The 22596-nt window shown below is 38.2% G+C and overlaps 1 protein-coding gene across 2 annotated transcripts in view; it reads left to right on the top strand.

Moving 5' to 3' along the window:
* The window catches only part of RAB27B (RAB27B, member RAS oncogene family), a 110329-nt gene extending 93072 nt beyond the window's left edge, over positions 1 to 17257 (top strand). For both annotated transcript variants that reach the window (XM_028102953.2, XM_028102952.2), the window contains exons 2-6: positions 3637 to 3808; positions 5476 to 5561; positions 11190 to 11293; positions 14457 to 14580; positions 15665 to 17257. In XM_028102953.2, coding sequence (XP_027958754.1) covers positions 3656 to 3808; positions 5476 to 5561; positions 11190 to 11293; positions 14457 to 14580; positions 15665 to 15854 — 657 coding nt within the window. In that variant the 5' untranslated portion in view covers positions 3637 to 3655 and the 3' untranslated portion in view covers positions 15855 to 17257. The remainder of the gene's footprint in view (positions 1 to 3636; positions 3809 to 5475; positions 5562 to 11189; positions 11294 to 14456; positions 14581 to 15664) is intronic.
* Positions 17258 to 22596: the final 5339 nt, after the last annotated feature.

Raw genomic sequence — 22596 nt, 5'->3', positions numbered from 1 at the left:
AATAACCAGAGAAAATTCCCTTCCCCCATAGAATGAAAATATTTCTACTTTCTACCTATCTAATCCACTTTTCATTTCAAATTATAACAAACCATAGTCTTGGATTTTTTTTTGTTGTTGTTAGAAACTCTCATCCCACAAATCACATAACTTCTGTGCTCATGACTTCTCATCTGTAAACTGAGGATTAAGACCACAGGTTATTTAGATTTCCTTCTACGTTTAAGACTCTTCATTAAGTAGAGCCTCACAAGTGTTTTGGATTCTTTTTCCTACTCTTCCCAGCCCCTTACCTTCCCATGAAGGGCTCGGAGGCTGATCCCTCAGTTTCTATATCTAAAAGACCTCCTGGCTCTTGTAGTTTAGCTTGTGACACAGTGATAATGGGAAAGAGTCAGACATATTTCCTGAAGTACAGCAATCTTCTGGCTTTTTCTTTACTTTTAGATCCATAGAAGGAAGAGTTGACAAGACCATCAATCATTGTGCAGGAATAAATACTGCTAAACTTGTCAGCTTTTTGATCCTTCCCAGATAATTTTTTTTATCTCAGTTCTTGGAAAAGGGAACTTTGCCAAGGTTTTTATTTTTCTTTGCGCTGTCATATTTGCCGGGCCAAGGATAGAATATTGAGGTCATATGATTTTAGGACTCAGAAAATCACATGCTAATAAAAGCGGAACCAAACTAAGTAACTATATATGAGTAGTGATACAAAAATGAGAAAATTCATTTTCAAAAGAAACTTAAAAGGCAAACGATCTCATGCTGAGTTTACTTTGTCAATTTCTTTAACGAGTCTACTGGAGACACTAAATAAAGGTTTTCTATGGTGCCAAGCTTTGCATTCATTTCAGGTGGAATTTTTGTTCAATGCCACAAAGTATCCACAACCATTCACTTACAGAAAAGAGCCAGGATTAGAGCCTGACTGGGAGGCAAGTCAGTATTGCCCCCGGCAAGTTTATGTACCAACAACAGAAAACAAATCGCAGATCAGGAATACTTGGTAGGTCGTATAGCTGGCAAGTGGTGATCATCTCATTCTACAAGTGGGAAGTGGTCCTATACCTTCTTTCCACATAGGTAATTCCTCCCTTTGTTATAAGATTAAATACAAGTTCATCTTTCTCTACAAAGTCTCAGACCACTGCAGCCCATGAAGGTTACTGTTTTGTTTGAACTAAAAGCACAACTATTTGACTCATCTGTCAATTAATCATGTTCCCCATCTTGTAAAACTATGTTGTATTTTTTTTTTTTTACATCTTTAAGTGTAAGCATGCCTTATCAGGTACTAGATTATAAATTACATTTATAAAATTTTCATTTTTTTGGACCTGATACTATATATTGAAGGTATTTAACTAGATTTGCTCAAGATTTAGCTTTTCTTAACTCTGTCACAAAACAATATTGCAAAAAACGTAGTTAACTTTAAGCAAAAATTGAAAGTGTGCTGCTATATCTTCTTGACTCTATTATTTTCATTTTTCCAGGCCAGGGGGCCACAGTATCCTCCAACTTTGTCTTGTATTTAGGTAGCCAGTACCTTTAATTTCCTCCCCCCCAACAGGAAGAATTTAGCTTTGGTCACACATCTCAGAATAAATTTAATCCTTCTTTCCCAAGAGAATTAGCAGTTTCATCCAATTCTACTAGTGAAATGACAGACTTTGTCACCCTTCAGAGGAGTTGCCCAAGAACAAGTTTGGGAGGCAAAGAGAGAGAAAAGTCAAGTAATGGTGGCCCAGATAGACCCAAATGGGGGGAAATTATACTACTTTGACAGCAGTCTCCTCTAGCAATCCATTTGGTTCAAAGACTAGGAACAGCAACATCTTCAACTATATAAAGTCCTGGTAAGATATTTAGAACATCTGAACTCAGAACTAGTCACTGCTAGGTAGTCAGTCAATGAAGACATTTTCCAAGAAGAATTTCAGGTCAATACTTGAGATACCTGCATCCTTTTATTGAGGAAGGCTGGTTGTTGATGGAAGCTAAGCACTTCTTCCTGAGCAATGATTATACTTTGTATAGATACTAAACGAAAGCAACAACAATAAAAGAGAGAACATTCATTGTCAGCAAACATTCACGGTGAGAGTCCTACTCAGTGAAGAAAGCATATTATAAGGGAGGAGAGCTTAAGCATAGAAGTATGTATTGGCAGCTTTCAGAATGCTTTAACACAAAAACACTTCATTAATTAAAGAAACATATATCCATAATATATTTAACAGGATTTAGCAGCAGGATGGTTCAAATTTTAGAAAATTCTAATGTAAAAAATTGGCCAATCTTCCAAATGATGTAATGATACTGATTTGCTAAGTACCTAATTATCATCTTCATCATTATCCGAAGACATGAAACCTTTTAGTTTTGATAACTAACTAAAGTGACTATGTATAAAATAAAGTTTTATTTGAAGTGATGAACATGTGCATCATTTTCTTACAGATAGAAAATGATTAGAATTATCTAGAAATTTTTAGATATGTCTATGGGATAACTTGTTGAAATTTAATTTTAATTGCCCCAGAACTGAAGAGTACGATGTTTTCTGGATCTGTAAAGGTGGGAAAATATTCTGCCCGTTCATATAATAGGAGAGATACTTCTCTAGGAACTTCTTTATAGGCCTTCCTCTATGTGGGGCTATCATAAACCTGTTTCTACAACTCATGAATCAGAAAGTTATATCCAATGGCAAATCATTTCGCTGACCTCTGGAGTGGAAACCTCATGTATTCAGTAGGTGATAGTGTAATTCAAAGGTATCACCAGTGCAGATGTTCTTGGCATTAGCCCATGGCCTCACCCATAGTCATTATAACAACAGAAGAAATTAAGACCGAGGCAAAGGAGGTCAGGACAATGGGAAAAATGGCAAATGGCATTCTTTCGAGCAGGAGAAATACTAGCAAAATTACCATAGTCATGCCTCTTACTTAGCTTTTCTCCGTTTTCAAGGTCTGGAAAATATTCGGCAGGTTTGCCAAATACAGCAGATTTGCCATTGGAGAACAGAGGCTTTGGTATTTCAAAACAGAAGATTTTTAGACACTGCTTTTGAAATGATTTCAAATCAATGTTTTTAAAGGTTGTCATCTCAGTTGTTAAATTTTTTAAATTAAAAAGGAATATTTTGCATGCACATAATAGGAAGCTCATTATGCATGATTAGATGCAAAATGTTTCCCTAGGCTTTTCTCTTCCACTACCCATATGTAATCTCAGTCTCTCCCTAGTCTACCTGCATCAACTTGGGCAGGCTTTTCTGTTCCCTGTGACCTCCTTCTCTTCCTGGCACCATCCTCCTGGCTGCAAAGGGCATTGGCTTTAAAACTAAAAGCTGTGGCTAAGTTCTACTACTACTGCGGCAACGGCTATTGTGGGAACCAGATAGCTTTCTGTTCCATATTAACTGACGTGATGTAAAAAGATTTGTACTGAGTGAAATAATAGAGGTGCCCTTACTCCTGAAGCTGCTCTGAATAAGTTAATTCAGAATTTGACAGAAGTATTCAACTATTTTAACCTTGAAACGTACATTTATGTTGTGTTTTAAAGGAAGGCAAAGGGAAACCGATTTTTATCATAACCTACTGTTTTTCCTCTCCTACACAGGCTCACCAAGACTATCACTATGACCGATGGGGACTATGATTATCTGATCAAACTCCTGGCCCTTGGAGATTCAGGGGTGGGGAAGACGACATTTCTTTATCGATACACAGACAATAAATTCAATCCCAAGTTTATCACGACAGTAGGAATAGACTTTCGGGAAAAACGTGTGGTGAGTTTTTAACCATACTGTTATGTTAACCTTGTTGCTTATTTCTACCCCCCCATATAAAATAGAATTAAGAAGCTATGTTTATTGCATTGCAAGGTGTCTGCCTTTTATCACAGGAAATTCATAACCTGTCACTTTGATTCAATTTAGAATATTCTTAATGTTCTCAATTATAAATAACATTTTGCTAAGAAAAATGTGGAGTGGCACTATCACCTGTCTCCAAAAGCATATAGGACAAAGAAATAATTCACGGGTTTATATAGTGTGTTTTCTATGAATTCTCTAGGAATCTTTCAAAACTTGAATGATCCGGGTTGCAAAGCCCTTAACTCTTGATCTGAGTTAAGTTTCTCAATAAGAACTAGTGTTCATTTCTCAACTCTTCAGAGAGAAGTTAAAAGAATGATTGGCAAATAGCTGGAACATGAGCTTTGTAAGTCCTTGCTGCATTTTTATTTATGTGTAGACTCAACTATCAATCACTAGCTTATTATGAACAGAATGTGAGACCAGTCCATGCTATTTTCCAAGATAAGGGAGTTTAAGTGAGAATTACAACTGCTTTCTTCTCCTATGCTAGACGCTAATGACAGGAATAAGGATATTGTGACATGTGAGACGTGTAGCATAGACACATAAGCTGAGCCAGATTTACTGCCACCCAAGGTATTCTTGATTGCCAACATGGCTGACGCTTCCAGTTGATGTCACAAATCTACTCTTTGCTCGAGGCTTGGTGGGGGGAGAAAAGGAAATCGTGGTTGAGAAGTTAGATCATGGTTCCGTATACATCCTGTACCTTATCTGAAGGTCAATACATTTTAGTGTAGTCTTAGCAACCTGGCTTCCAACCCCTCCAGGGTTTTCCTGTGACTTCACCCCTCCCAAATGCCTCCACTGACCTAGGAAGATAAGTCCTTGCAAAGTGTTTCCTTTAAACATTTTTACTAAACCATGCTTAAGCTAAACCACACTTTAAACATCTCTACTAAACCATACTTAGGGGAGCCGATGAAGTATTAAAGTCGTTAGGCTTTGCTTAAATAAGAAGTCAGAAGGCCATAATTTTGAAAATTTAAACATTAAGAAAAAGAGCCTTTGGAAAAAATGGCTAGTAAAGGAAGACTTGAAATATCTTTTGTAAACTTATTGAGAAATTCTGTGTATATTTCATGGGTAGGTCACTTTGGAAGTCCAAGTCATAGCAAAAGATATTCCGGTATTAGTAAAGCATTTTAACATTTTAAAAGTACGTTCACATCTGTTATGTCATTTATTTTTGCAGTAACTCTGTAAAGTAGGAAGAGATTGTGGGTCTCAGTTTGCTGTAAGAAAATGAGATTCAAAGAAGTGAAATGAAGGGTTGATATTCGAACCTAGAACTTGGGTCCTAAATCTAATGTTTGCTGCCTCCGTGAGGAAATGACAGAAGGTGTCTAATTTAAGTTCGCAGTATGCCTAAATTGTGTTGAAAATCATACTTGTACTTGACATTTAAAAGTGAGAGTATATGTGATACTTCTGGAAAAAACAGAGCAAATATTTATTCTGCACTATGAACTTTGATTATAGTAATTGAGAAAAAACATGCTGAGTGAACCCAGAGAATTTGAATGTTTACAAAATCCAAAGTAATATTAACTGATGAAAATTGTATCTTTTAGGTTTATAATACCCAGGGACCAAATGGATCATCAGGGAAAGCCTTTAAAGTGCACCTTCAGCTTTGGGACACTGCCGGCCAAGAGCGGTAATAGTAAATTACTTTGTTTCTAGCCACAAACAGCCAAGAAAAACTTCTTTTAAAGTGAATGCTGTACATGGACTTGAAAAGCAAATGTTGTACAACTCTTCTCCTGGTTCTAAAATAGACATTTATGTCAAGAAATGAAAATAAATTATTTATAGTTCATTAATGATAACTAGCATTGTGGATTTGGTATAGACTTCAAAAATCAGATCTTTAGCAATCTCTGGAGATCCTTGTTAAATGTTGTCTTTGTACTTTCTAATAGAAAAAAAAAAACCTTCTCTAGAATTTAATTAAATTAAAGTGGGAAATTAACATGTTTACAAGGGCAACCTGGAGAGGGAATTGAAGAAAGGGTGGTAAGATCTTTCCCACGTTTTTCCATTCTTTTGCACAGACTGTCTGTCCTGTGCCTCTTGACTGGCTTAGTTTTCTAAGATTTGGGTCACACCATTGCTCTCTGGCTAGAATGTTTTCCTCCCTCCCCACCTTCCCTGATCCTCTCCTTTCACCAGGCCTGGCTCATGGACCACCTCCTCTGTGGAGCCTTTCTAAATGCCCATCTGAGACAAACTCCCTCTTTCTGTGAACTCCTACGCCTATCCCACCATCCCTTAAGCTACTCGATTAATTAAATACCACCTTGTAAGAATGCAAATCTTTGGTTTTTGTCTGTAACTGCGGTTCTTCGATTCACCTGTGGCCTTCTTACCCCAACAAAATTGTCAGCATTACAGGGGCACAGACTGTGCTTGGTTTTCTAGCATCTTCTCTGGTACGATGTCCAAGGCAAGAGAAGCTCAGAAGACAGGAGTGTTGTTTGCTTAGAGCTGGAGGAAAAGATGTTTCTTTGAGATCCAAGGTTTCAAAGGGCTAAAGACCACAAGCTAGTGAAGCTTTTCAATATCAGATTAAATAAAAATTGGCAGTAGATTGTCAGAGAAGATGTTTAGAAGGCACATACCTCCAAATTCTGCATCACATGTCTTAGAATGTTTATGCTTGTAAACACTTTAGTTTTTGAAATGCGTCCAAAGTGTTCTCGCTTTCAGTGAGTGTAAACGCCAGGAGAGGTGCTGGGCCCTCTCCGTTAGCTCTTTTGACTGTGAATTCCATTTACACACATTCTTCAACACTGCTAGTTCTTCTGAAGTCATTCCTCACAAGAATTTCTGTTCATATGTCAGTTTTGTTGTCACAAAGATGTATGTTTTATAGACCAATTTAATTCATTTTTGAAGAAGTAATATGAGAAAATGTGGTTCCCATATGTCCTCACACATGATATGTCAGCCTTGCATGATGGTAGGCTTCTCTCCTCTGCCCCCCTAAGACGGCTGCTCTCTGAGGGAGTGAGGAAAACTAGGGACAGTCTTAGTAACACGAAGGTGATTCATCCCTTGAGAATTTTGCATTCTCTATAAACTAAGGTGTAACTATGCAACAAGATAAACAGTGTCTCACACCTCAGCCCTGTGCCTAAAAACATCTGGCAGTATAACCCATATAAGATTATGCTTATTGATAAAAGTGGTATCATGGAACAAGGAAAAATCATGCCCCTTATGTAAACCTCAAGGATACAGGACACAGCCTTAGTTCCCAGTGAGGGAGAAGGTAATAATGTGACTCTGGGATCTGTTTTTTTTTTTTTTTCCAATGTGGTCCCAGCTTTCCCCACCCTACTGACTCACAGGACAGAATGAGATTGGTGAATAAGCTGGAAATCATTTACCTTTCCCCTGGAGTCACCTTCGGAAGGAAGGGGATAACAAGGGTGCTGGGCAGAATGGTCTAGGTTGTGAGCCTGTTCTAGAACAAGAATGTCCTATCCACGTTGCTGTAGATGCAAAAATGTTTACCCCAGTGAAATCCACACAAGAGGCATGTTTTAAAAGTAACGTAGCGGGGCGCCTGGGTGGCTCAGTCGGTTGGGCGACTGCCTTCGGCTCAGGTCATGATCCTGGAGTCCCGGGATCGAGTCCCGCGTCGGGCTCCCTGCTCAGCGGGGAGTCTGCTTCTCCCTCTGACCCTCCTCCCTCTCATGCTCTCTGCCTCTCATTCTCTCTCTGTCTCTCAAATGAATAAATAAAATCTTTAACAAAAAAATAAATAAAAAAATAAAAGTAACGTAGCCCCACTAAGCAGGATGGCCCTTGTGTACTTCCGTGTACCCCTCCCCCGCATGGTGACAATGACACTCATCCCATGCTGCGTGTGTTGATTTAGCATTGTCTGCAGTGTACTGCGGTGAAATGGGTGTCAGGCCATCACCATTAACACAAATTTTTTAAAAATGAAACCTTTAGGGGCGCCTGGGTGGCTCAGTCGGTTAAGCGGCTGCCTTCAGCTCAGGTCATGACCCCAGGGTCCTGGGATCGAGCCCCGCATTGGGCTCCCTGCTCAGCAGAGAGCCTGCTTCTCCCTCTCCCTCTGCCTGCCGCTCTGCCTACTTGTGCTCTCTGTCTCTCTGTCAAATAAATAAATAAAAAATATCTTAAAAAAAAAATGAAACCTTTACCAAGGGAGCATCTTTGGACTCTGTTTTTAAAACCTTCTGAGCCATGACTTGGAGCCAGCAGAGTAAGCTGTGACTGTGGATTTTAGCACAACCATCAGCATTGCTGTTCGAGAAATTAGAATTTGCATCCACTTCAAGTTGTAAATGCTAGCCTTTTTTTCCCAATAAAAAGACCATTAACATAAAAAAAATCACTTTGTCATGTGCTATGGGCAATGAGAGAGGGACATGGCACAGTCTTGTCCTTAAATGAAACACACACACAGTCACGCACTCTCTTTTTCTCCCCCTCTCTCTCTTTTTGGGAGAGAACAGAGAGCAGTTGTCTTAGCCACACTATTGTAGTTGAGTAGGAGACAATTTTGTGAATACAGCTAGTCCCCAAACAGAAAGAAAACTTCAGTAAAAGCATCTTGGTAAGCTTCCAGCAACTGGTAGGAACAATTCCACAAGAAAAAATTGAGTAAAATTTTTGGTATTTCATAATTATCATGATTAATGCCTTACCAAAAAATCTAATTTGGAAATAGTCATTAAAATATCTATTCTCTTTGCTTTGGTATTAAAAGAATTGTTCTCGGGCGCCTGGGTGGCTGAGTTGGTTAAGCGACTGCCTTCGGCTCAGGTCATGATCCTGGAGTCCCGGGATCGAGTGCCGCATCGCTTCTCCCTCTGACCCTCTTCCCTCTCGTGCTCTCTATCTCTCATTCTCTCTCTCTCAAATAAATAAATAAAATCTTTAAAAAAAAAAGAATTGTTCTCTACTGAAGTCATTGACATCTTTAATACTTGAATATCCTTTGCTATTCTCTTTCTCTTTTTTTCTTTCTCTTAATTTGACAAACATTTTGTGAGCAAATATGTTCAAGGCCATGAAAATATAATGGATAGCAAATTAGAAACATAACTCCTTTCTTGTTGGAGCTCACAAGTCTAGGATAGAATTTGAACAGATAACGAACAATTGCAATACAGCCTTAGGACAGTGTCAGGAAAACAACAGGTGATGGTCAGGTGCACCAGGAGGAGCCTATAACCCAGATGTGGGTATTAGGAAGGCAGCTTGGGAAAGTGCTATTTCCTCTGAGACTGTTATATATATATATAACATATAGTCATACACAGTGTATGAGTGAGTGAGTCTTATCCAGGCTAAAGAGGTAGGAGGTAGAGGAAGCATTAAGGCCAAGTTACCCACAGAAAGAACAGCGTGTGTGAGAGCTTAGGGGGAGAGTGAACTTTCTAAGAACTAAAAGAAGATCAGCATGCCTATGGGCAGTCAGGAGATGAAGCCGGATAGAAGAGCAAGGGTCAATTCACACAGAGCCTGACAGCGTATTAGAGAGTTCAGTCATTATCTTAAGAGCATCATTTAGATGTTTGTAGCAGAGGATTTATATAGTCAGCAGGAAGGGATCAGTGAAGGGGAGGGTCCCAAACAAAACTGGAGACAAGAAATGTGTTAAGAAGATGGTTGAAAATATTCAGATGAAAGAGGATAGGCTCAAAACTAGAGTAGATGGGGGCGCCTGGGTGGCTCAGTTGGTTAAGCGACTGCCTTCAGCTCAGGTCATGATCTCAGGGTCCTGGGATTGAGCCCTGCATCGGGCTCCCTGCTCAGTGGGAAGCCTGCTTCTCCCTCTGACCCTCCCTCTGCTTGTGTTCCCTCTCTTGCTGTCTCTCTCTCTCTCTGTCAATTAAATAAATAAATAAAATCTTTAAAAAAAAAAAGCTTTGTTCTAAAAAAAAAAAAACTAGAGTGGATGGACAGAAATGACAAGGTCAGGAGATGCTTGGTGATTGTATACAGTAGGTGAAGGAGAAAGAAGCCGTGGTTACTCCAAAGATGGTGATGCATTGATAGAAGAAGAGATCAGGAGGAGGGGCCAGGTTGGGTTTAGTCTCGTGAAGTTAAAGGTGCTTCAGTTTCCTCCAACCAGAAACACACAACATGTAATTGGGCACACAGTGTGAATGACAGGATAAATCTACACCTATTCATTTGGGTTTCAACATGTAGGTGACAATTGAGCCCAGGGAAGTAGATGAGCTTACTCACTCAGTGAATGTATGTGTGGTGGGAAGGGGTTGAGAATAGAACTCCAAGGAAACTAAAGAATCCACAAATAAGCTAAAATAGGAGACCAAAAATTAGGAGGACATTTAGGATAGGAAGTGATAGTCTGTATTTCAAAGTTATGTACCTTTCTAAAAACCCATTTCCAAATTCACTTCTGTATCAGTATAACTCAAACCTTTCTCTGGTCCCTCTGTGTGGTGCCTGGTTTTGCCCATTCCTGCCATTGAAGTGGATCTCAGCACACCTTCAATTTTACTGAAGAGTTCAGGGGGGAAGAGGTTGGAGCAGAGGAGAGAAGTCTTTACGCAACAAATGACAGAGTATATTCTTCAAAATTCTCCAGTAGAGATGAGTGTTCTTGCTTTCTGTCTCCAACACTACATCTCTCTGACTTTGTCTTGCTTCCCCTAAGCATCTTCTTCTTCCTCCTTTCTTCAGTGTTTTTCCCTCTTCCTCGTGAGACATGGATACCAGACTAAAATTCAGCTTTACCCCCACAGTGCTTATAAAAGAGTCTTCTCATCAACGTTGTTTTTTCCCTGCAAAAGAACCCCAGTTTCAGTTGCTAACAAGTTGTGGTTTTCTGCACGTAATCACGGGCATTCATTTTTAGGCTACTAAATGCCAAGCTTTCTTCTAGGCACAGACAAGGGAGATTGAAAAATATAAGTTAAAGTCCCCATTTGAAAGTGGCTTCCATCATGATTGTGGACCACAAGATATCTGTGAGCCAACAAGAGGAAGAGTCTAAGGGGCTGTGTAAGCCATCATGTGATTGAATGTTACAAACTCTGTGTGCATAAGTGCTATAGGCCATAAAGCCAGGATGTGGTCCTAAGAAATGTCTACAACCAGATGCCCTTCCATGATCCTTCAGCAATCTTTCTGCCCACTCTCTTATTCTATAGGAGAATCCATAAGGGATGCCATGGGGATTTCACATTTCAAAGGGAAATGGTGTTGTGTGTACTATCATCATATGTTTATGGGCTAACTTCCAGAACTGTCCACTGTGCTTTCTTGGCAGATTCCGGAGCCTCACCACTGCATTTTTCAGAGATGCCATGGGTTTCTTATTAATGTTTGACCTCACCAGTCAACAGAGCTTCTTAAATGTCAGAAACTGGATGAGTAAGTGGGACCAAGTCACTTGCATTGGCCACTTTGGGCCCCAACAGCACTATTTGCTTCTTTGCCTCCCAACATGAAACCAGATTGGGTTCCCCAGATTAACCTTGGGAATCCATGAGTTTAGCATTTCCTGTGTCACCTTCAAAGTGATGGACTATAGGTGGCTCACCGAAGGTGGCTTGGGATCATACCTTCCTTTGGCACTCTTAGAAGAAGCCTGCATAGCTCTCACAGCCTATATATATAATAATATATAATATTCAAGGTCTTTATTATCACAGTTGAAAGGCTATTAATTCCATTTATCCAGTAAGTCTTAAAGGACTTCTTACAAATATGTGAGCTACCACATCTAATCTGGAAAGGAGAGAGAGAAAAGCAACAGTGTTTTCTGAGAGGGTACACTGGCCCCTAGAAATGTATGCCCTTGCATACTGGTTAACTAATAGATGAATTAATGGATGGTTAATTTGTTGAGAAACTGCTCCAGAGCAGACCAGCCACATGAAGATAAGGTGCAGTGTGTCAATCAGCTCACATTGAAATTTTACTTTTTTGGAAAAAAATGTTCAAATGTAAGGAAGCCTTAAAATGAAAAATCTGTATAATTTAGACATAAGTTAACAGTAGCCTAATCAGTTATTGAAGACAGATTGATCTATGTCAGCATAGGAAAGTAGTATTTGATTTTCGTTTTCTAAAAATTGATGTAGCACTAAAGGGAATACTTTATTTGCATTTTTATTATAATAAAAAATTTTGATCCTAACGGGATATACAAGCAGTCCTATGGACTGGTGATAGGCTTGTCATTTCTAGGTTTGTTGGGGCTGTCTGTGGCCAGGGGGATATTTTTTAAAAATCGGATTGTACTGGGGCACCGGGGTGGCTCAGTCAGTTGGACATCCGACTCTTGATTTCAGTTCAGGTCATAATCTCGGGGTCATGGGATTGAACCCCGAGTCAGGCTCCTCGCTCAGTGGGGAGTCTGCTTAAGATTCTCTCTCCTTCTGCCCCTTCCCCCCCGCTCTTTCTCTCTCTCCCTCAAATAAATAAATAAATCTTTAAAAAAAAAAACAACACTGGATCACGTTATTCCCCTGCTCAAAGTCCCTCTGGGACCTCCCAACTCACTTGGAATAAAATCTAGAATCCTCCACTCACCTGTAAGGCCTTGGTGATAAGGCCTTAGATTCCTGTGTAATTTACTCTTAATCTGTCCCAGCTCGCTGGCCTCCTGCCAAACGTCTCTCCTGCTGTTCCCAGGACAAAAGGCACATTCCCTACTTTGTGGCTTTTGTACATTCTGATTTTCTCTGCCTCGATCTCTCTTCTCCCATTTATGGAGTGTGACAGTTCTCTCACTTCCTTCAAGGGTTTGTTCAAACTTTCTCTCTTGGAAGAAGCCTTCCCTGACCACCTGTCTAAACTAGTATGCTTCAGGGCGCCTGGCTGGCTCCGTCCGTTAAGCATCTGCCTTCCGCTCAGGTCATGATCCCAGGTCGTGGGATCGAGTCCCACATCAGGCTCAGTGGGGAGTCCGCTTCTCCCTCTCCCTTTGCCCCTCCCCACTGTTTGTGCGTGCGTGCATGCACACTTTCTCTGAAATAAATAAAATCTTTAAAAAATAAACTAGTATGCTTCACTACTTTGTAGCTCCTCAGTACACTTTATATTCCCTTTTATCACTGCCACCACCTGACATATTACGTATTTCTTTGCTTACTTGTCCTTTTGACTCTCTGCCACTAGAATGTGAGCTCTATGAAAGTACAGACTTTGCTGGCTTTGTTCCATCACAATAGCCCAAAGCTGGGATTAGTGTCTGGCACAGAATAGATACTCAAAAAATATGTATTTCTTATTATTATATATTTATAATTAATACATATAACTGCTTTAAAAGTGAGTTCAATAATACAGTTGCTACCATGGGGACAAATACCAACAAATTCTGACTTCCTTCATTGCTTCTCCAACTGAGTGTTTATCCTAGGATTTGTCTCTATTTCCTCTTAGTATTGTATTTCTTTCTCTAAATTTTGGGGGTATTATTAGATTCTGAGGAGATAAAGAGATAATAAGATTATTAGATTCTTTCAGAGAATGATTTGTTCATCCTTTTTCAAAGCAGATAAAATTCTTCCTTATTTAAAAAAAGATCCACAAGAATACTATTGGGATTTAAGATAATTCATTGGCATGTCTCATAACACTTCAATTTTTAACACCCAAATAATCAGTGTTAAAGGGTAAGCCTGATCTTCTTCCTCAGCAAAGTTGCATACAGCATGCCTTGAAATAGAAATTAAAGTAATCCCCGTAACTTCAAAAACGTGGGTTGACAGATTTCGTCTCGTTTCCTTCCTTTCCTTCCTTCCTTCCTTGTTCCCTCCCTCCCTCCCCAACCCTTCTTCATCCTTCCTTCTTTCCTTCCGTCCCTCCCACCTTCTCTCCCTCTTTCTTCTCTCTTTTGCACAGTGTATCCTGGAGAAAAAGAAAAACAATCACCTGTCTTAAAATTGTTTCTGCATAAATTTGTGGTGGTTCGGAAACATTCTATTCTAATAGGTCTTCACCTTGGACTTCAGGAGATAGAAATGTAGCCGCTGTGGGGCACCTGGTTGGCTCAGTCAGTTAAGATCTGACCCTTGATCTCAGCTCAGGTCTTGATCTCAGGTTCATGAGTTCAAGCCCTGCATTGGGCTCCATGTTGGGTGTGGCGCCCACTTAAAAAAAAAAATGTAGCAGCCTCTTAAAGGAAAGAGCAAACTTACACACTTAAAATTCCTGTTCTATTATCTCTACTTATATTTGAGGAACAAATAGTCTGAAGCAGTATGTCCATCTTGGAGGACATGTCCCCAGGTATTCAAGAGCACTGAAGGGTGATCGTCTAGGTGCTTCATATCAATCATTATTTATATTCACAATCTGCAATTTTTGAGGCATCATCCTCATTCATTTTATAGATGAGGAAGCTGCAGTTGCGTAAAGTGAAGTAACTTGGCTAATATGATATAACTAGCGAGCAGCCAAGCTGGAGGTGAACAATTAAACTAGGAATTTGAAGTATGAAAAAAAAGGAACTCAAAGTATGAGCAGTCATTTGACATTACTTGTTTATAACTAACGTGCTGGGTCCATCTGCTTTCTTCCTAAGGCCAACTGCAAGCAAATGCTTATTGTGAAAATCCAGATATAGTATTAATTGGCAACAAGGCAGACCTGCCAGACCAGAGGGAAGTCAATGAAAGGCAAGCCCGGGACCTGGCTGACAAATACGGGTAAGTCATTGACAGGGAGATGTCATCTGACCTTGCACACTGCTGCTTAGTAATGGAGCAGGAACATGAGGTTGATACTGGGAGGAATCCCCTTGAATCAGTAATGGCCCATGAATGAAAAAGATCTTCCAGGGGAATGTATGTGATCTTTTAAATCAAGTCCTTACTAGTAATAGCAGCTAATGTTTGCTGAGTACTTATGTGCTGACAATTTTCCTTAGACTTGAACTCATTTAACCCCTCATAATCATACATAGGGGATCTAGAGTCATCCCATTTTATATATGAAGAGTTGAGGCATAGAAGGATTAAGTAACTGATGGGAGGCCATTTGGCTGGTAAGTAGCAGAGCTTGAATTCAACCCAGGCAGTCTGAGATCAGAGCTCATGATCTTCAACATGATAGTTTACTGCCTTTCCACTATGAGCTGTAAAACTCTAAGAAGTAACACCTGACCAGGACATGATACTGCAATCCTCATCCTAGCTGAGCCTAAGTGGCAGATTAAAAAAAAAAAAAAAATTAAATACCCCCCCTACAATGATAAGTTGACTTCCAACACAGACTTTAAATTTAAAGCAGTTTCATCATACCTGCCAATTTCTTATGGAAGACTTTTCCTTGAGAGCTTTAAAAATGTGTAACTTTTGATTCCATATATAGACTATTTATTTACATGTATCTCCTATTCAGTGCCTGCTTAATTTCTAAGTCGAATTTCCAGATAATTGATTAGAAGGGAAGTGATATTTTAATGGTAAGATTTATCACTAGTTTAGGTATTTCTACCCTCTTAATTTGTTTTGTGTGAAATGATGATAATGCCTTAGCTTCAAATTCCTAAGTACCTCCTGTATCCGTTTCCCTGTCCATAAAATCGGTTATACTCATACGAGAAAGCAGCCCATCAATTTTTACTCACTGTGAAAAAACAAGATGCTTTCCAACTCAGTGGGCAAAACCGTGATTATTTCACCACCTCTCAGCCAGCCATGTTTTTGCCTGTGTTACTCATTTGTACATCTTGTTGTGTCTTTTCTGATTTCTTCCTCTCAAAAATATGTGTCCTCTCTTTGATGCAAGCATACCATATTTTGAAACGAGTGCCGCGACTGGCCAGAATGTGGAGAAAGCTGTGGAAACCCTCCTGGACTTAATCATGAAGCGAATGGAACAGTGTGTAGAGAAGACACAGGTCCCCGACACTGTCAATGGTGGAGACTCTGGAAAGCTAGATGGGGAAAAACCAGCAGAGAAGAAATGTGGTTGCTAGACCCTACGTAGGAACTGATCATCAAAAACCCCACCCAAATATTACTTCCAAAAAACAGCGACAAACCACAAAATTGTTGTGAGTAGACCATGCATAATGGCATGTTTTTCTTTTTCTTCCAGAAAAATCTATTTTGAGAGACCAGAATATCAACAGTGTTCAAAAGAATTGACCAGTTGTCTCTGAGGCGCCCTCCAAACAAGATCAGAGATTTCCTAATGTGATCTCATGGTCATGGATGCTCAATTTGTTGTTGTTGTTGTTGTTGTTTTTTATGAAGAACATGAGTATATAAGAAAGTATTCAAGATGATATCAGTGAGTTTTAAATCAGAACAAAAATGACCATGTCACATGGGGAAAAGGGATAGGCCACTAAAGGGAGAATATAGAAAGACAATTTTTTTTTTAAAGATTGGATTTACTTCTTATATAGAGTTTGATTTGTACTTTTAGTTTTGCACTGGGAGAACATATTAGCTAAAATTGAGGATACAATAAAGAATTCTAAATGGATCATTAGTAATGACATTACTATGTACACCCAATAAGCTGTCCTAGGGTGACTCAAGTACTGGTAAGGTTATGAGATTGTGAGTCAGACTTCTGTTAAAATGGGGGAGATTGTATATTAATGTCATTTTTATATTCTTAATAAATGGCAGATAGACAAGAACCGGACTGTAAACAACAAAGTACAAGAGAAATGCCCTAGGAGAAAAATGAAAGTATGAAAATATGGCATTTGGACAAATGAAATTAAATGTGTCTGTTACAGATGTCTGGAAGAATCATTTAGTCAAATTTCACTTGAACCAGTTAGAAGTTGACATTATCAGTTGGGATTAAGAGAGTCTCCAGAGGTTTCCCTTTCCAAACAAAATTTTGGAAATCAGTTCAGTGTTCAGTTTCACATTTCATTTTCTTAGTAAATGGTCACAAGGAGAAATTAAAGATTGTCATTTATTAACTATGTCTTTAAAAATGCAGTCAAGAAAAACTGTTTAGCTTAATTGTTTTTAGATAAAATATGTCAGTGATATGAAAACAAAAAGTTATGAATAATTGTGGGTTTCTTTTTAATTTACAAAAACACTGGAAACTAAATGACACTTCTACCCTCCATACCCACCCCTGACTTTGAATCAATTGCAGAAATACAGGTGTGTCACTTTGTAGATCAACTTCAGGATGATGGATTGATTTTATGGTCACTCTTGAGTTTTCATGTCATTCATCACATAAAATTTGATGATACCTCATGCCATATTACAGCGTATTTCACGTTTGTTTTCATTTGCCTAAGGCAGAATACCCACATTTGAACTATATTTGGGGCTAGGGCAGGAGTGGAGCTGTGTCTTTTCTCTCTAAAAATTTGGTTAATCACTTTATTTTTTCATATAAAACTGCCTTTTCTTTTTAAAAATCATTACAAAAGGATTTTCCATTCGCTTATTCTTATTATTTTGTCTAAAGTGATGTTACATTTTTTATCTTAGTTTTTGATAAGCATAAGCAACTCCTATTAAACTATTATTTAAATATTTCAGTTTTATCATTAACAAAGGCATCATGCTTCAAGTTTTCTCTTTTTATCATGATAAGATGGTTCTTCCTATAAAATTTTGCCAATTAAACTTCATTCTTCCATACTCTAGGCATATTTTTAAATTACGAACATTAGAAACCCTAAATCTCAGCCCCCCTATCCATCCCCCCAAACCTCTCTCTACAGTCTACATCTGGTATAGAATCCATATTAGGAACACAGATCCAAGGGATTGTCTAAAATGTTCTTGCAAAATTCTCAGTGTGAACTGCTTGGATCCTCTGACTTCGGAAGCATAATGCCAGCCTCTAGGATCCATCATGCTTGGGTATTCCCTCCACTGCTGTTTTTCTCTACGATGTGCTTCATGACTTCAGTGCCTGAGCCATGAAGATAGAAATCTATTAGCTAACACCTAAGATGTTTTGACTGAAAGAAAAGTGAGCAGAAACAATATAATCATTGCTGTGGCAAAATTTGGTAAACTTCTATGGTTATTTTACCAACTCTCCTTTGGATTCAAATTGTGATGTCTCTGGCATTCCCATGCTACAGAATGTTTAGCCTTTATGAAATCCTAAAGGTATTCTATTTTGGATTTGGGTTTTTTTTGTTTCTACTCTTTTTCCAGTTATATGATTGACTGACTTTTGCCAAGATTTTGTCATTGCTAGTTATTCAACGAGCATTTATTTCAGGGTCTATTTTAAGATCATTATTTGATAGCTGTAGCATGAAGCAGAGGGTGATGCCTATAATTATAGAACTCTGCCTATAAAAATAACAATTATTGGGCAACAATCTCAAGAGGAATGAAATTTAAAGAAGACAAGAAAACTAATTTAAAACAGTATTCTACTTATAAATAAATACTTGATCTAAGAAAATATTTTCTCTGTCAAGTTTGACATCTGATCCCAAATTCTATGTCACCGTTCCTGGAAATTCCTTCACTTATTATTTCAGAATTAATTATTATATAATTCATTTTACAGTCTCAAATTGATTTGGGAACATGAAGTATACAGACTGCTTTAAAGAATTGCATACCTCCTTTAACCCAAAACAGCATGTATTTTAGCCAAGATGTATCCTGTTACTTGTTACCTCCCAAATGTTTTGGTAAACCATATTGTATTTGGGGGAAATATTTAAAATGTGCATGAAATTCCTTTCCGATATAGAAATCATTTCTGGAGTGCTTACACTAGTTTGATGTTTACATTGCTCTAACAGTGCCTCAAATACTTCTATGACCAAATTTGTCTCTAACCACATAGCTCATTTCCTATTATATCATCTTTGAGGAAGCCCTCGCCGAGACACTAATGCAGCTAAAGGCATTCTGATATCTTCAGCAAGGGGACAGGATGTTATTAGGTGATTACCACCGTCTCCTGGTTTCCTAAGCATCTCTCTCTCTCTTTTTTTTTTAAAGATTCTATTTATTTAATTGACAGAGCGAGAGACACACACAGAGCGAGAGCAGGAACATAAGCAGTGGGAGCGGGGGAGGGGGAAGCAGGCCTCCCGCCGAGTAGGGAGCCCGATGTGGGGCTCCATCCCAGGACCCCAGGATCATGACCTGAGCTGAAGGCGGTCGCTTAACCGACTGAGCCACCCAGGCGCCCCAAGCTTCTCACAGAGTGGGAGTGGGCATTGCTTGAGATTCAACTGTGAGTAGGTACAAGGTTACCTTTTGATACAAAAAAAGAAAAGCCCTTTGAAAAATGTATCAAAAAATAGCTGAGAAAACATGTTTGTCTTGGTATGAGGAGGGTCGCAAGTCATGAATTGGCAGAGAAAATGCAAAATGCTAAGAATTGAGCTTGTGGGTCTCAACACAAGTTTTAGAATTCTTGCAAGTTACCACTTGAGTTGATTTGCTATCATTTCCATAGTATCAGGTATACATTGCAAAAAATTCAAAACCAGCATTTTCTAAAGTAAATATTTCATCTGTTGTTTTTCACCAGATGGTCCATTCTATGTATCAGTGGGTGTCTTTGTTATGCTTCTAGCATACGTTATTCTCTGCCAACCTGTACAGGTAAAATCAGCTGGGCAAGAGTTTTAATCAGACCTTTCTTATCTCCTTTGTAAGAAAGAGAAGCTTGACCATAGAGAAGTACGTGGCTATATCAAACAATAGATTAACAACAGCCAAAATATGCTATAAACTATAAATTGAATCGACTGGAAATCAACAAATCTAATGAAGCTCATATATACACTCATCAGCTAGAAAGAGAAGCAATATGTGTAATAGTGAATAACTAGGTATAGTGGAAACCTGGAACCGGTGTCCATGACACAAAATTATTCACTGTTCTGTATCTCTGTTCACTTTAAGAAAGGGTACATATGCTTTCCTCAGTGTGTACCATACTAAAACACTGAGGGAAAATTCTCATCCATAAAGAATCTTGGAGTTATAATCTCAAACTTAAACTGTAAAGAGATAATACTGAAGTTTTTGGTTTCCTAAGATGCTTAACTCTTTGAAAGAGAGATCTGAGAGCTGATGTTAGCCAAAGGGATGGAAAAGTTTTTCACCCTGTACCACCAAGCTCTAAAGCATCAAAAAAAGGCTAGTGTATATGAATATTTTATCTTTAAAGATGCCAAGATGCTGTCTATATTTGCAAAAGCTGTATGAAAATTCACCAAAAACTGTATTTTCTTCTTGCTCTTTGACCAATATTAATATAAACATTTCTGGGGAGAGTGCTGAGATCTTAAACATGGCAAGTAGAAATAGAGTATTCTCTGAGATGACTATTGTTTCAATGTTTTATAAACCCATGAAGATATTTGTCTCATAAAGTAGGACTGATAAAAATCATTGTTAGAAATCTAGGGAATTTTAGGAATTTATTGCCTTAGAATTCTTGGGTGGAGACCCAATCATGATGACATTATTAAGGAAGAACTATAAAGAGAGGCTAGAGTTCAACGTAGTCTGAATAGTGTTCTTAAGTATTGCAGAACACAGAGAAGACCATGTATTTTGAGGTTGATTTTTAAGTAGAAAACGAAAAAGAATTAGTAACAAGAAGAGTTTTTGTAACTAGATCCAAGGCTAATTTTTATCCATCATTTTTATCTATCAAGTGGAAGTTTATACCCTTAGAACTAAGCTAATAAAAACATTTAAACACCAAATATTTCATTAGTGTCAGCAAAATGTGGAAGACTTTGAAACATTTTGTTTGCTCCATCTGAATTTAATTTTCTCATAAATTGCACTTTGACTAATTTTTCAAGGAGTAGAATCACAAAGATGCTTCTCAGCAGATCTCCTTTTACCAACAGTGTGTGGTTGAGATATTTTCTAGCTTCCTATATACAGAGAACAAAAAACAAGCAAAAACATTAGCAACAAAATGGTGGGGTTATTTAAAAGGGTGTCAGCTTTTGAAGAAAAAAATATACAAAGGAATCATCTTTGGATTGAGTCATTTGAATTTGTTTCCCAGTTCCTTTTCTTTCCAACAGGTCATGGAAATCATGGCTAATATCCCTCAGCTGATTTAGTCTTTAAGCATCATTAGCAAATTTTGTAGAAGCAAGCATGTCTGTCTTTAACCTAATGGATTCCTTATTTAATCAATGGCTCTTGTCCATATGTCTGCTGGAACATCAAAATGGTGTCTGTCCTTAGTAAAGTATTAACATATTCTTATAGTTACTTTTTTATTCTCCAGGTTATTTTTCCAAATGCTCTTTGAGAGGAAGCTTAGTATTTATAGGAAGGAAAGTGGCCAAAAAGAACAATTTGGGGACCATGAGTATGTCATTAAGTATCTTGGTGGCTTCTTCTCATTTGGAGTGTATAAACCTTGTGTGCCCCATGGGGTTCATGTCAGGCTCAAAGGAGAATCTAAGAAATTGGTTTGTAAATTATGTTCCATTTCATAAACAGGCACTATTATCACAAGCTAAGAATAATAAAAAATTACAGTAATTTAAACCACTTATAAGGAGAAATGACATAGCAGGGGCAAAACACTAATTTTAATAGTGGGTATTGGAAGCAATCAATGGTTAGCAACTTGAGGTCATTGTATTTGATTGAAAATGTTTAATATATCTGAAGTTATTGAAAAATATGAGTTCTATTTCACTTTGTATGTCATCTGGTATTTCTTCCAAGGAGTCCAATTGCATTCTAGATAGTATATTACAACATGATCAAATCCTCCTTGTACAAGTAGGGCTTTTGTGTCCATCGCCTTGTAAAAGATACTGACTGCATCTGAAATTACCTAAGAGAAATAAGTTATCTTGCTTAATGTGTTAAAAATAGACAATGTTCTAACGTAACACTGAAGTGCTTCACTGTATTCCAACAGTCTACCTTTAAGTGATATTATTCTCATTTTTAGGCTAAGCACTTTTGATTGTTTTGTCTGTCATCTCCACAGATCTGTTTTGTCTAGTGCTATGAATGTAAATTAAAACCTTAAACATAGAGTTTTTATTCTATGTGCCCCTGAGTAGACTGTGGTGCCTGACAAACACTGCTGGATCATTATTTTGTTGTACCAAAGTTCTAGTGGCTTCAGAAATCATAGCATCCAATGATTTTTGTGGTGTCTGGGTTGAATACTATGGTGGCGAATTGTATTCAGTGATTGTTTCTGCACATTTTTCAAGAATAAAAATGCATTTTTATCAATTATTTTGTGTGCTCAAAGCAAACCTGTTTCTGTGCTGAAGTTGAATGCTAAATTGGTTTCAACGTGGAACTTGTTTCACATTTAAAATGGTGTCCCTTAGGAACTAGGAAATAAGTGATTTGGATTAGGCAAGTGATTTTTATCCATCTCTCTAAAATTTTTCATTTATTATTGGCTTAAAGACTGGACTGTGCAAGGAAAATATTCCAATAATTTTGAAGGATACATGTATAAAATTAGCAGTTCACATGTTAAAATATTCTATGATACATAAGCACCTCAGTATATTATAACCTTTTTCTTCCCCATAATAAAATGCTGAGGCAAGTGATGGTAACTTCCTTAGTCCCAGACTGGTGAAAGGACTGATGTTCAAGGCCAATTCAAGACCACAACCATACAGCTTCCTTTTAAATATTCCTTTGCAAAGGCTGCCTTTTTCCCAGAGTTGCTGTCACTCCATATGTTACTTAGATAGTCTTTGCCAAGATAATGATGAGTTTTTAATT

The sequence above is a fragment of the Eumetopias jubatus genome, unplaced genomic scaffold (genome assembly GCF_037043125.1).
Source record: "Eumetopias jubatus isolate StellerSeaLion01/CBP00866 unplaced genomic scaffold, mEumJub1_p1.0 scaffold_16, whole genome shotgun sequence".
Lineage (NCBI taxonomy): Eukaryota > Metazoa > Chordata > Mammalia > Carnivora > Otariidae > Eumetopias > Eumetopias jubatus.
This window is presented reverse-complemented; position numbering and strand designations above follow the sequence as displayed.